The sequence below is a fragment of the Carex rostrata genome, chromosome 23 (genome assembly GCF_964058835.1).
Source record: "Carex rostrata chromosome 23, lpCarRost1.2, whole genome shotgun sequence".
NCBI classification, from domain to species: Eukaryota; Viridiplantae; Streptophyta; class Magnoliopsida; order Poales; family Cyperaceae; genus Carex; species Carex rostrata.
In genome coordinates this window covers 4,146,092-4,159,521 of record NC_135940.1, presented here as the reverse complement: position 1 = coordinate 4,159,521, position 13,430 = coordinate 4,146,092, and the positions used below count along the sequence as shown (strand labels likewise).

At 31.5% G+C, this 13,430-nt stretch overlaps 1 protein-coding gene across 1 annotated transcript; it reads right to left on the bottom strand.

Annotated features, from left to right (window-relative positions):
* Nucleotides 1–9,190: 9,190 nt before the first annotated feature.
* LOC144574913 (exocyst complex component EXO70H1-like) lies at nucleotides 9,191–11,342 on the bottom strand. Its single transcript, XM_078325016.1, has one exon. The coding sequence runs from the start codon at nucleotides 11,253–11,255 to the stop codon at nucleotides 9,426–9,428; it is 1,830 nt and encodes a 609-aa protein (XP_078181142.1). The 5' UTR covers nucleotides 11,256–11,342; the 3' UTR covers nucleotides 9,191–9,425.
* Between the last annotated feature and the right edge of the window lie 2,088 nt (nucleotides 11,343–13,430).

Below are 13,430 nucleotides of genomic sequence, written 5' to 3'. Positions count from 1 at the left end.
AATTAATTCGAATGTTTAAAATTTTTACATGTAGACGCATCACTCGTAAGGTAGGCGAGTTCCAACGATTCGAATTCGTCATTTGAAACCGATTTGATGGATTTTGAAGTTAAGCTCACCAAACACTTTGGTGAGCTTAAGAACACCCTAGTTCTACTCATTTTTTTCCCCCAAAATATATCTATATTTCTAAAAATAAAAAACTTCGGTTCATATACTCGATTTTTTAAAATTAATAAGGAAAAGAAAAAGAAGAAAGTTCAAAGGAAACTCCCTGTTCATGTAAATTCAGATTAAAAACAAAAAGAATGTGAGACAACATTAATCAACACTACCAAAAACACAATTCTTGAGATTAATTAAGTGCAAAAGTTGAAATTTTCAATTTCTAGAGTTGGGGTTTGGTTTCTACTTATTGAGATTAATTGCTATAGGTATCAACATTAATCAACACTCCCAACAACACAATTTAAAGTGTTTGGCGAGCTTAATTTGGCTTAAACTAACCCACCTCTCTAGGTAGTTTAATTTTATTGGATATGAGGCCTAAATTTTTATTGTTTTTATTATTTTAAATCACTTTTTAAGAAATATAAAATAAGCATTTTGGTTTTATTTAAACATCAACAAAACATGAATAATTTTACTCGGCCTAAGTTAGAATAACTAATTTTAGTCAGTTCTTGTTTGGATGGAGAGTAGAGGAAGGGAGGGAATGGAACGAAAATAAAACTTTTCGTTGAATCATGTTTGGTTGACAAAATTATATTGGACGTGAAGGGTACAAGAGGTGAAATGTTTAATCTTGTATCATTATAATTAATAGAATTGGTTTTCCTCCCAATTTGGAGTACAACGGATGGAAAGAAATTTCGTTGCAAATATTTTTAGAAAAAATAACACAAATGTTCAACTCTATATCTTACTTATATAATTCTCATACAAGTTTTTTGTTACAATCCTATAGCAGTCACTGAATTTCTCATTAACCTTCTAAAATTTAATCAACCAAATAAGAAATAAGACGGAAATAAAAAATTAAATTTATTTCTCTCATTAATCATCTTTAAAAAATTATTTCTATTAAATTTATTTCTTTTTTAAAAAATTATTTCTATTAAAAAATTAAACCCGTACTAAATCCCTTTCACAAATATATTTTTATTTCTAAAAATAGAAAATTCGGTTCATGTACTCGATTTTCTTTTTAAATTACTAAGGAAAAGATAAGGAAGAAATTTCCAACTAAGGAAACTGCTCAGAACTAATGAAAAACAAAAAAAAACAAAACAAAAAAGAAACTGTGTCAAGTTGTTTTCAATAACTACTGTATCAATAATTACAAACTCATAGTGAAGAAAACAAAATAGAAACTTCTGGTCCATGTCAAAGGTGCTCCAGACTTTGAAAATAAAATATGGGCTTAGTCTGTGAAAAGGATAGATGAAAAATTTAGGCACACAAGTTGATTTAAAAGTAAACAAGTCTTACTACTAGATATAGACATGGTCCTGCCATTTTTCTGTAGGAATTGTTATTTTGGGTCATTAAACTTTTTAATCAGAATTTGGATATGAGGAAGCTAACATTATTTTTTAAAATTATTTTAATAAAAAAATTGATAACTAACATTTATATGAGAAAATGTTTTGTACCAGAGTATTCATTCCAGATCCAACTAGTTTAACTTGTAATTATTTTTTCAAAGATTATTCTTGTCCATTTTTCCGATGACCTATAACGAATTTTGCAAATCTAAAAGTACCAATGTCTTATACTCGATTTTCTCTTTCAAATAAGATCTCTGATGAAGTATTTTTGAGTTATATTTGTGATGCTATTTTTTTTTCCCTTTTTAGAGATATATAATACTTATAAAACTTGATATGTTGAGTTAAATGCTTCATATGTTAGGTTTAAAGGTTTGCATGCGTAAGTTTAAAGACTTCATATGTTATCATAAAGACTGCACTTTGATAAGCTATGTATAAGATTTAAATACTTGAAACGAGTACTTTAATTAAAGGGTTATAGACAAATGTTTAAAGATTTGAGAAACAAAATTTAAAGTGCATATGTGCCTGTATTGTGAATTTTTATTTTTATAATTTACATGTAATGTTTAAAGGCTTTGACATGAATATATGGTTATAGATTGAGGTTTAAAGACTTAAGAGAAATAAAATTGAAAGTACCTATGAGCTTGAGAAACCGCACTGGATAATGTGCTACCGACCTTTTAGATTTAAAGACTTGTTTGTAGTACTTTAAAGATTTGTGAACATAATTTTAAAAGTTTGGACATGAAAAATTGTTCGGGACATCTCGGGAATTGTGTTCGATTGGAAGGGGGGGGGGGGGGGGGGGGGGGTGTGGGTTTAAGTTAGCATGTTCCTATTTATATATTTTTAAATTTATATTTAAACTTATAGTAATAATTTCAGGGTGAGAAACTAGTATACTAGACTCATCAAGAGGGCTTGGTGAGATTAACTTAAAAATCTATTGGATTGATTTTAAACGACAAATTCTAATTATTGAAACCGATCTACTTCACGAGTTATATGTGTATATGTACAATTTGAATTTTTTTTAATTTATTTAGTATACAGTCAAGCTATAAAAAAATAAAAGTTTACGAGTTATTTTAATATATTTATTTTTCATCATTTACCGACCACTTGATTTTGTATTAAATGAATTCAAAATTTTGAATAAAACTTGACAAGTTCTCTAGATAAACTTAGCACCTAGCCACCCACTAGCTTCATCATCTTAAGTAATATTATTAGTTATTTATTTTTCAATATAAACAAGTATGTAGTTTATGAAAAGATCGTCCCCATCTTGTCTAGTTTAAACCAAGGTTCTAAATAGCGATTATGGAGTCATAGCGGGGTGACAAAAAAAAAAAAAGCTACTGCGAATAGCGAAAGCTATCATACATAGCGATTTTTCCTTTTCAAATTTTATATTATATATTTCTGCTAATTAGATTTGATGTAACAACTAAATGACAACTAATTTAAGTCTATATTTTTTATCAATTACGTAAATAAGCAGGAAAAAAAATCTAAAAAGTAACATTATTTAATAGTTCATATTTCATAGTATTACTACTATTACATATTTTAATAGACAAAGAGCAATTAATTTTATAAGGTAAATAAAGTCAATATACATATTTAAACATTTGATTTATAATAATAATAATAATAATAATAATAATAATAAAAATCAGTTTTCAATTGAAATGAACGATAATAATTTTACAAATAAATACTATGCGAAGAACAATCAAAATGAAGAATTAACATTTGAATATTTCTCGATATAGAATGAGAGAATAAATTACAAATAAAAACAGAAGCACATAGTTTGGTTTAACATACTTATCGTAGAAGACCATGTAGCATTAGAAATAAGAATAGAAGTACAGAAGTTTATATAAATTGCAAAAAAAAGTTAATGTAGCTTAGCGGTAGCTATAGTGGGTCGCATATAGCGGTAATAGCGGTCGTAGCTGAATTAGCGCACTTTTATCTCATAGTTTAGCGTTTATAATCCGAAAAAGCTATAACTAGTTATTTAGAACACTGTTTTAAACTAGCATTCATAGCTGAAAAATCTCGTTCTATAATAACAATTAGTCAAAACAATCTATCAACCATAAGATATATACACGCGTCAAATTTAATTCAAATTTTAAGAGGTGGATATCTGGTCTTGTCTTGGAGATGAAGCAAAGTCTTTAATATTTTGTCTGCAATATCATCCAAAAGAAAAAAAAAATTGTCTACAAAACGAAAATGATTGGTGTTCAACGCGCTATTCCAAAATAGATTTGCTGATGACGTGGCTTTCATACCATGGCCTGATTGCAACAGATAGGTTGAGGTAGGGGTGACAAGTGGCAACTAATCAAATCGAATTCAACTTACTCTAGTTTGAATTTGAGTTTGAATAAGATTCGAATTGAGCTGGGTTTGATTTGTTTTGAATCGAACTAATTTCGAATCAAATTAATTGCAAATTACAATTTTTTGAATCGAAGTCAATCGAATTATGAACTACAATTTTTTTTGACAGCTCTAATTATACCGGTAGTTTATGCTAGTTTTCTTCTCGCGGAACAAAATTCACACGGTTTCCTTTTACCTTTCACGAATTCACACTAAAGGATTATGGATCAGTTCAAGATTTCCTTACCTTTTAGGCTGCTGGATTGACTAAAATCACGGCATGAACCTAGTCAAATAAAACTTATTCCATTGTTAATTTGTTACGCTGCTGAAACATTTTTCTATTATAAGTTACCATTGTATTAACAGTTTTGAATTGTAGTATAAGTTTGGTTCCTGCATTATTAAAGATTAATGGTTGGATCCATTAGTTGTATTATTTGAGATTTGAAGCTAAATAGTCCGCGAATCAATTTCGAACGAATTATATATAGTTTGAGTTTGATTTGAATAAGATTTGAACCGAACTGGTTTAATTTGTTTCAGAACGAACTAATTTCGAATCGAACTAAATTCAAATCAAACTCAAATCGAATCTCAAAGTACGAATTTTTTTTGCTACCCCTAGGTTGAGCACATGTGACGTGACCTCCTTATAAACTCTAATTATTTTCATTTAGTCAAAACTAAATGCATTACGATTAGATATTTTTGTGGGCATTAATTGCAGTTACTTTCCTCCCAAATAAAAAAAAAATAAGAGAATTAATTTAGGTTCAAGCAAGTACGTACTATTCAATTTTAGTTTATCCGATTGTTTTCTTTTGAATTCAGTCAAATGTTCACTCTGCAACGGTTTGAATAATAAATTTGAAATTTTAAGATAATAAGCGTTCAGAATAAATCAGTTATAAAGAAAAGTATTGTTAAATAATCGGTTATATATTAAGCTTTATAGCTGACTTCATTTTGTTTTTTGTTTATTTTTATTTGCAACGTAGGTTGATGAACCGTTGAACGGATGTTAGGATGTTATGTTGTCGCGCATCTGATTCAGTATCCGAAGCGTGACATGCAATATCCTTCTATTATTGAAAATATTGTGAGTTTGATATTCTAAAGAACATTTAATAAAAGTTAAAATGTTATATCTCTATTTTTTATTATAAAATTATTATAAAAAATAGTGAGCGTTCGTTTCTAAGATAAGTGTTGATTTTGATTGAGCCGAGCGTGCATTTTGATTTAAACAATTGTACATTTGCAAAATACAGATAATTAGTAATTTAGTATAGAAGTTTAAGGCAATTACGTTGCCAAATAAATTTTAATTTTTGTCAAGCTATATGACAGTTTAACTATTAATTAAAATTGAAATGATATGGTGCTTAATTTCATTCAGACGATACGCAATTGTAACATAATTAAAAAAATTTCTTCTTACAATTTTTATGTAGAAAATTGCGTGAAATGTCAATTTCCTCTTCATTTTAGTTGCCCCAAATTTCTCTCATTTTGATTTCTTCTAAAAGTTAGTTGGGTCAAAACATCATCCATCATTAAAATCAATAATTAAGTAATATATATATATATATATATAGAGAGAGAGAGATAGAGAGATGGGCTATGGTGCATTGCAATGCATGGAGGGGTTTGTGCATTGGATCATAAATCTAAAATTCAAAATCCAAATGGCCGATCCAAACTGTTCATCTTGTTCTGCATATTAATATGTGCTGGAGACCAAATTTTACATTTTTCTGAATTTGTTTACTATTTATTAAGTATTTTACAAAATTGTTGATCCAACGGTGGCTGCTGATTTTACCGTTTTGTTAAGCCACCGTTGGATCAACAATTTTATAAAATACTTAATAAATAGTAAAAAAATTCAGAAAAATGTAAAATTTGGTCTCCAAGCATATATTAATATGGAGAACAAGATGAACGGTTTGGATCGGTCATTTGAATTTTGAATTTTAGATTTATGGTCCAATGCACAAACCCTTTCATACATTACAATGCACCATAGCCCATCTATATATATATATATATATTCTTAACAACCTTTCCAAGCCTCGTTTCTCTCATTTTGATTTCTTTCCGTGACTATTTCCAATACCAAAATTTGTTGGACCATTAATTCCTGCTCTCTGGGTATCGCCATCCCAACATATTAATTTCACATCTCAATTTCAATTTCAAAGTCATTTATTTTTTCATTATACCGGAACCAAACATTATCCAGAAATCGGTGCCAAACCACTGATATCTATTCTGATATTACAAACATTTCCAACATATAAAAAGCATCAACATTGCATAGCTATCATGACCATAAGCAATTTCATAGTAAATTATATATATAGAGTTAGGCTGGGGTGCTATGGATAGCATAGTGGCCTCTATGCTACGGCTCAATATTCGAGTTTTCAAAATTCAAATGGTTGATCCGAACCGTTCATCTTATTCTCCATATTAATATCTGCTTGGAGACCAAATTTTACATTTTTCTGAATTTTTTTACTATTTATTAAGTATTTTACAAAATTGTTGATCCAACGGTGGCTGCACAAAACAGTAAAACCGTTGGATTAGCGATTTTCAAAGTGGCTTAATAAATAGTAAAAAAATTCAGAAAATTATAAAATTTGGTCTCCAAGCAGATATTAATATGGAGAATAAGATGAACGGTTCGGATCGACCGTTTGGATTTTGAAAACTTGAATATTGAGCCATAGCATAGAGGCCACTATGCTATCCATAGCAACCCAGCCTAACTCTATATATATATATATATATATAGAGGTTGGCTAAGATCAAAGTGGTAGTTCCTGAGCTTTGGTGCTATCAATTCGTTTTTTAATTTTCAAAGTTCAAAACATCGATTTGAACCGTTCAAGTTGTTCTCCATATTAAATTGTGATTGGAGACCAAATTTTACATTTTTCTAATTTTTTTTACTATTTATTAAGCCACTTTGAAAATCGCTGATCCAACGGTGGCTTAACAAAACAGTAAAATCAAAAGTCACCGTTGGATCAGCTGTTTTCAAAATTGCTTAATAAATAGTAAAAAAATTCAGAAAAATATAAAATTTGGTCTCCAAGCACAATTTAATATGGAGAACAACTTGAACGGTTCGGATCGATGTTTTGAACTTTGAAAATTGAAAAACGAATTGGTAGCACCAAAGCTCAGGAACTACAACTTTGATCTTAGCCAAGTAAAGCGACTATTTTACTTCACGCTCATATTTTGCGATTTTAAAGTTCAAAATGTCGATCCGAACCGTTCATCTTGTTCTTCATATTGAAATGTGCTTGGAGACCAAATTTTACTATTTATTAAGCAATTTTGAAAGTCGCTGATCTGATGGTCCAGAAAATTTTACTTTTTTTTACTGTTCACAGCAAAACATCAATTTTTAAAAATGCTTAATAAATAGTAAAAAAATTCCAAAAAATGTAAAATTTGGTCTCCAAGCACATTTCAATATGGATTAAATATCTAACGGTTCGGATCGGTAATTTGGACTTTCAAAATAAAAATACAGCGTGAAGTAGAAACGCGTTTTACTTCGCAACTCACCGTAGACTACCTATATATATATATATAAAGAACAACAACTACCATTAATTTTGTATATTATGGAACAATTCGGAAATTTTTTCTACATAGTGCCATTCTTTTTTTTTTTTTTCAAAACATAGAACAAAATATCCTTGTGCCACTTTTTATCTCTCGTCCCCTCCCACTCCTCCCTCTCTTTCCAAAATATATTCTTTTCAAAATTCATAACAAAATACTCTTGACACTCTTATTAATTTTTTTTTTAGAATAATCTGAAATATCAAAAAGTATCTAACCGAAACTTTACTTTCTTGTCGTTAAATTAATTTTTTCAATTACTTGTCTATATATAACACTTTTATAAATTTTCTTGGGTCAGTTTGATTTTTCTAGTTCTCAACTTTGCTTTCTTAGATGTGATTTGTAAAATCAATTGAATTTCTTACCGATTAATTGCTCCCTTCTTAAATTTCTGGATTGATGTTAGTTCTTTTTTAATTAAAACCTCGGTTTTTTTTTTTTTTTTTTTTTGTTGTAATTGTTTGATGTCTCGTTTCATCTTATTCTTTATTTAGACACAAGAGTACCGTTTTGTATGCTTCCTGTATTGCAAAGGTATATGGCCTATACAAATTCAGGTTTATTTACGCTGTCATAGACCAAGGTTTCTAGGCCCAAGCTGACAAACTGGGCTCATTAACAGGCCGAGATATATATGTTCCTCAATTAATTTCATTAAAGCCCATAAATTAAGATAATTGGATTGTTATGATCCCTTAATTTGTTGCATGGCCCAAGAAAGACTTATTTTCCAATCCAATTCTCAGTACAATACTTGTACTCTATGCTGTGAAACCGGGGACCTTCGGATCATGAGTACTTTCTGTTAGTACCTAATATATATATTATTAGCCTGATGTTCCTTATGCGAAGATAGTATTAAATTTGGCATATAAAGAAAACAGATTTCCATTCATTTTTATTAGTCATAGATTCGATTTCACCTCTATTAGTATTTAAAAAATAAATAAATAAAAATTTCATAATTGTATGGCACCCAACCATTGAGGATATAATAGTAGATGTCTGAGATCAAGTGACTATTACTCAAAATAGTATAAATTTTTTTTTTTGACAATTCTTTCTTTTTTTGGATCAAATTCGGTTCGATATATATATGGTCGGAGTTGTTTGATCAACATTAAGATTTGTGCTGATGATTTCTGTTAAAATGTGTTTTGTGATTCTAAATGTAGTGCGCTAATCTTGATACAAATTAAACAGTTCATACTGAATTTGGTGCAATGTCCATGAGACCACTCCCTTTCCATATTGTTGTATATATATATATGCATGTAATATGGCCTCTCACTGTGCTACCATGAAGGAGACAAAGATGTAGAGTTCCTTTCTTTGTGCAAAAGTGGACCACTCTAGTCTATCTCACTATATATATATATATATTTTAAGAATGTGAAAGAGGTAGCTAGAGAGAGATTTTCACCGTTAAAAAAATGAGAGAGATGTTTGTTCAAAAAATAAAAAAATGACAAAGATATGTCTGTCTTATGCAATTAAATTTTATCTTTTTGATAAAGTTGATTTACCGACCTTCATTAATCATGAAAGTGATTCACTTACTTGCGTAATGAGTACAAACAATGTGAAGCAATGAACTTTATACATAAAATTATTTAACATTATGATGTTACAGTCTCATTTTCCATGGAATTTAGATTTTCCTATATATATAAATCATCTACTAGTATAGTTTATACTATTTTCCTAATTTTATTGAACCAAACTTGATATATTCTATATGTCTACCATGCACACGTACAATCTAAGTAAATGATACATAAAATGAACAACTAACATTTAATCACAGAACTATCTAAATGAATCAAAATTCTGGATTTGGTGACGAAGCGACAATTCATGGTGCTGTTGTACATCATAAGTGATCGGGTATCGGAGCGAAAATTCACTCGCCAGTTCCTTAGCACCTTCGATCTGGAACCGAACTGACATGTCACCTTGTTGCGGGAGGTAACACCCTAACCGACGAAGTAATTTACTCGAACCGGAACCGTTACCAGAACCTGAAACCGAACCTGATCTGGAGCCTTCATACAACCCTAAAACATGGTTTTGAACATCTTCGGAAGCAAATCTAACCTCCATCTTCCCGCGGTAAACCTGGTACCACCCCCGGTAAGCCGGTACCAACATTGACTCCACAAGTAGCCTCACCTCATTGCGCAACACCGGATCGACAATGACCCAACCTTCCCTCTCCTTTAGCACCTTCTGAAAAAGCATTTCAAATTCTCTTACCCTCTCCACTGTCTCCTCCTCTTTCACCGGCAAAGCGGCTGACACGTGGGCCCAGCCCGACCTCACGTGACCCTCCATATATCGTCGCACCTTGGTCATGTGCACTGCCACCCACTCATCGCCTAAACTCTCTTTAAGAGTGCTGATATCTACCTTCTTCGCCATGTAGTGAACATTGTTCACCAGAAATAGATACGATAGTGCCACGTCATTGTACTTCTCTGCCTTCGACTCGAGCTTCCTTAGCAAAACAAGAAGCAACCATGAAATCCTTACTGAGACAGGCGATCCATATCTATCGTCTGAATCAAATGATTGAATAGAGGAAGCATCGGACTCTTGTGGCACATCGGCGAGTATGACACGAAGAGGTGCCTCATAGTCAGAAAGCGACAACAAATAGTTCATCACATACCGGGTTAACGCGAGTACCTGGCCACCAGGTGCTGTCTCGGTTTTTGTTGTGTCCTTTTGAATTGATCTTTCAAACTCATATAGTATCGTTTGGATTGAAACTGAGAGTTTGGTGAGAGAAGACATAACCTTACTTCGCACTGAGGAGACGGGTTCAGATGCGAAAAGCGATTCAATATCCGGTATAAGATCAGAAAGACTCTCATACAAGTCCAAAAGCCGAAAGAGTCTCTCTGGCACACGTTTCACATGCTTGCATACAATCTCTGGAAAGGAGAAGAAGGTGCCAGCGATGTCAGAGATGATGGTAGCGAATACCGAGTCACGTACCGACTGCGTTGACGCACCGAAGATCTTATCAGATAACTGTCTCTCATGAAAGAAAACCGACCGAACTGCTTTCTGCAGAGTGTCAATCCAAGATTGTATCCGGTTGTCCAAAACCTCCCACTTGAGTTTACGCAGCTTTCTGGTGCGATTTGCGTGCAGGTCGAAGCCAAGTTGATTCAATTGATACATGACAGCGGACCGGCGGATGCTCTGGTAAGTGGTGAGGCACTCCTCGCCATACCCGGTAGAGAGCATTGTCTCCACAATCGAACGGACGGTGGAGATCGTATCAGTGAGCGCGTGGATGTCAGGGATGGAGAGAAGGTGGTTTCTAAGCTCCTGGTCCAGGCAATTCATGGCCGACTGGAGAAGCGAGTTAGTGCGCATGAGTTCGCTACGTGATGACCTGGCGGGTGATGCAGCGAGGTGTAGGAGATATGAGTGGAGGTGCGTGGTGGCACGGAGAAACCGGGAAGAGATAGAGCTATGGGGGTCCCACTTGGATATGAATGCATGGACGGTGGAGATTGAGTCGGTGATGGGCGGCAAGCGAGACAGACGGTTTTCATCATCGTCGATGTCGACGACCCGCCGCGCCGAGGAATTTGTGAGAAGAGTAGCAAGTGTTGTGGTAGCCATTGTTTTGTGTATCTTTCTTTCTTTCCTTCTTCTTGTGTAACTCTTTGCTATGTTGTTATAACAAGCAGCCTAACAGGTTTCTTCTTTAGATGCTGTATATATAATATAAATACAAGGGGTTGTAACTTGTAAGAAGAGATCAGTGGGTCCCACTCATGATGATGTAATCCAATACATATATCCGTTGTGTGAAACAAAATTGGGTAAGTTGAAGGGCTCTTCCGCTGCTGTCCAAATATTACTTTTCACGTGGGAAAAAAAAATTTACTCGGACTAAATTTTTTTTTTTCTCACATGAATCATAAATTCAGTTAAAAAATTTTGCAATTCCGTTTCCATTCCTATTCCAGTTCGTCAACACGTCCGAAAATGATTTATACCAGTCCGTTGTGTGAAAGAAGATTTGAGGTTTCAAATTAACCTCTCAATGATTAATTGTAATTATAGGAAATTATGTGGATACGAATTTTCTTATTACAACGACCAGACTATACGAAGTCAAAGGAGGTTGTACGCTCCAAATTCAATGGAAAGGTTATAATTAATTAATGGAAATTTCATGTTTCACACTGTTACCTTTTCGTGCAAAGTTTGTTTCCACATCAAAATCATATATCCAAGTGTACTAATAATATGCATGCCACTTGTATACATGCATGAAGTAATACGGGAGATGATATTCACACTACTGAATTTGTAATTAACACAACAGAACTTAAAATTTAATATTGATTGACAAGTATGCCCTTACTTATTAGTCCAGCAGTTATGACGTTTGTCATACTAATTAATTAGTACATCTTTAGTTTTCTTTTTATTTATTTTTTCTTTTGCTTATGTTTCCTTTTATTTCAATCGAATAAAATAAAGAGAACTTTATACTGTTTCATAGTAATTAGATCCTTTTGATTTTTTTCATTAAATATTTTAATTTTCCTAGTTAATATGCACAGAACAAAATAACTATTAAAGAGAGAAAACAAAATTGCATGGTAGTGAAATATCAAATTAAAAAAAAAAAAAAAGAACTAACTGATGCACAGTATAATAGTTATCTAACAATGATATCAGTTGGGCAAAAATCAATTAGTTAACTACACAATTTATAATAATAAGAAAAGAGAAATATTTTTTGCAACAATTATAGTTATTTTTTTTTAATCAATAAAATTTCTAAGCGATTCTTTTTAAGTTGAGTAATTAATTTGATTATGTTTTGTTCTCATTTCCACAAAAAAAAAAATTCAAACCTCAAATGTTAGATGGAATAGAGGAAAAGAAACTTTTACAAAATATACTGATTAATTCGTTGCACAAAACATAAATTTTAATTCATTTTATATTATTTTCATTGATTATATTCAAATTCAATTCATGAATTGAACTTGATTTTGGTCCAGTTGATTTTATTATTCCATAACCATTATACTTTTCATTAACTAGTTCTTTTATTTAATTTTATATTCCACTGCGATGCAACTTTTTATTTCTCATGTGAGTCACGTTATTCTTTTGTTTGGTGCATATTAACTTGGAGAATTAAATGTTTAATAAAAAATAATCAAAATGAAAATAGTATCAGGAGTTATATTTATTTTGTTAGATTGAATAAAAGGAAACTACAGCTGTGCTAATTTGGTATGAGATAGCAATAATTGCCAGATTAAGTTTTTAAGGAGGGGCATATTTGTCAATTAATTTTAAATTTTATGTTGTGTTGTGTTAATAACAAATTTAGTTGTGTGAATATCAGCTCCCAAGTAATACTCGTCATATATATCGTAATAATTAAGTGAGATATACACACTATAAAATAAACTTAAAATAATTAATGCACAAACTTATTAACCATTAAAAATTTAAAATAGAGAAAAAGTGAAAAAAAAGTGGAATTTGAAATAGGCTTTAATTTTTCATAGAATAAGAATTTGACTCACAGAGAAATAGATGAGAGACTAAATGTAAAAATAAAACATAAATTTAACTGCAAAAGTTCACATCCAATTTCACCTTTTTTTCAATTCTCCAATTCCACTCCTTTTCTTTTTGGCGGGAATAAAACTTATTTTTCACTCTATTCCTTTATTTTACTCTTGCCGAACGGGTCACATATTTGATAAACGAGGAAATAGGAAATAATTAAGAAATTGGTTTATAGAGGAATAGAGAAAGAGG

What these genes read in the sequence shown, in the direction of transcription:
- LOC144574913 (XM_078325016.1), bottom strand. Translation starts at nt 11,255, where the DNA reads ATGGCTACCACAACACTTGCTACTCTTCTCACAAATTCCTCGGCGCGG.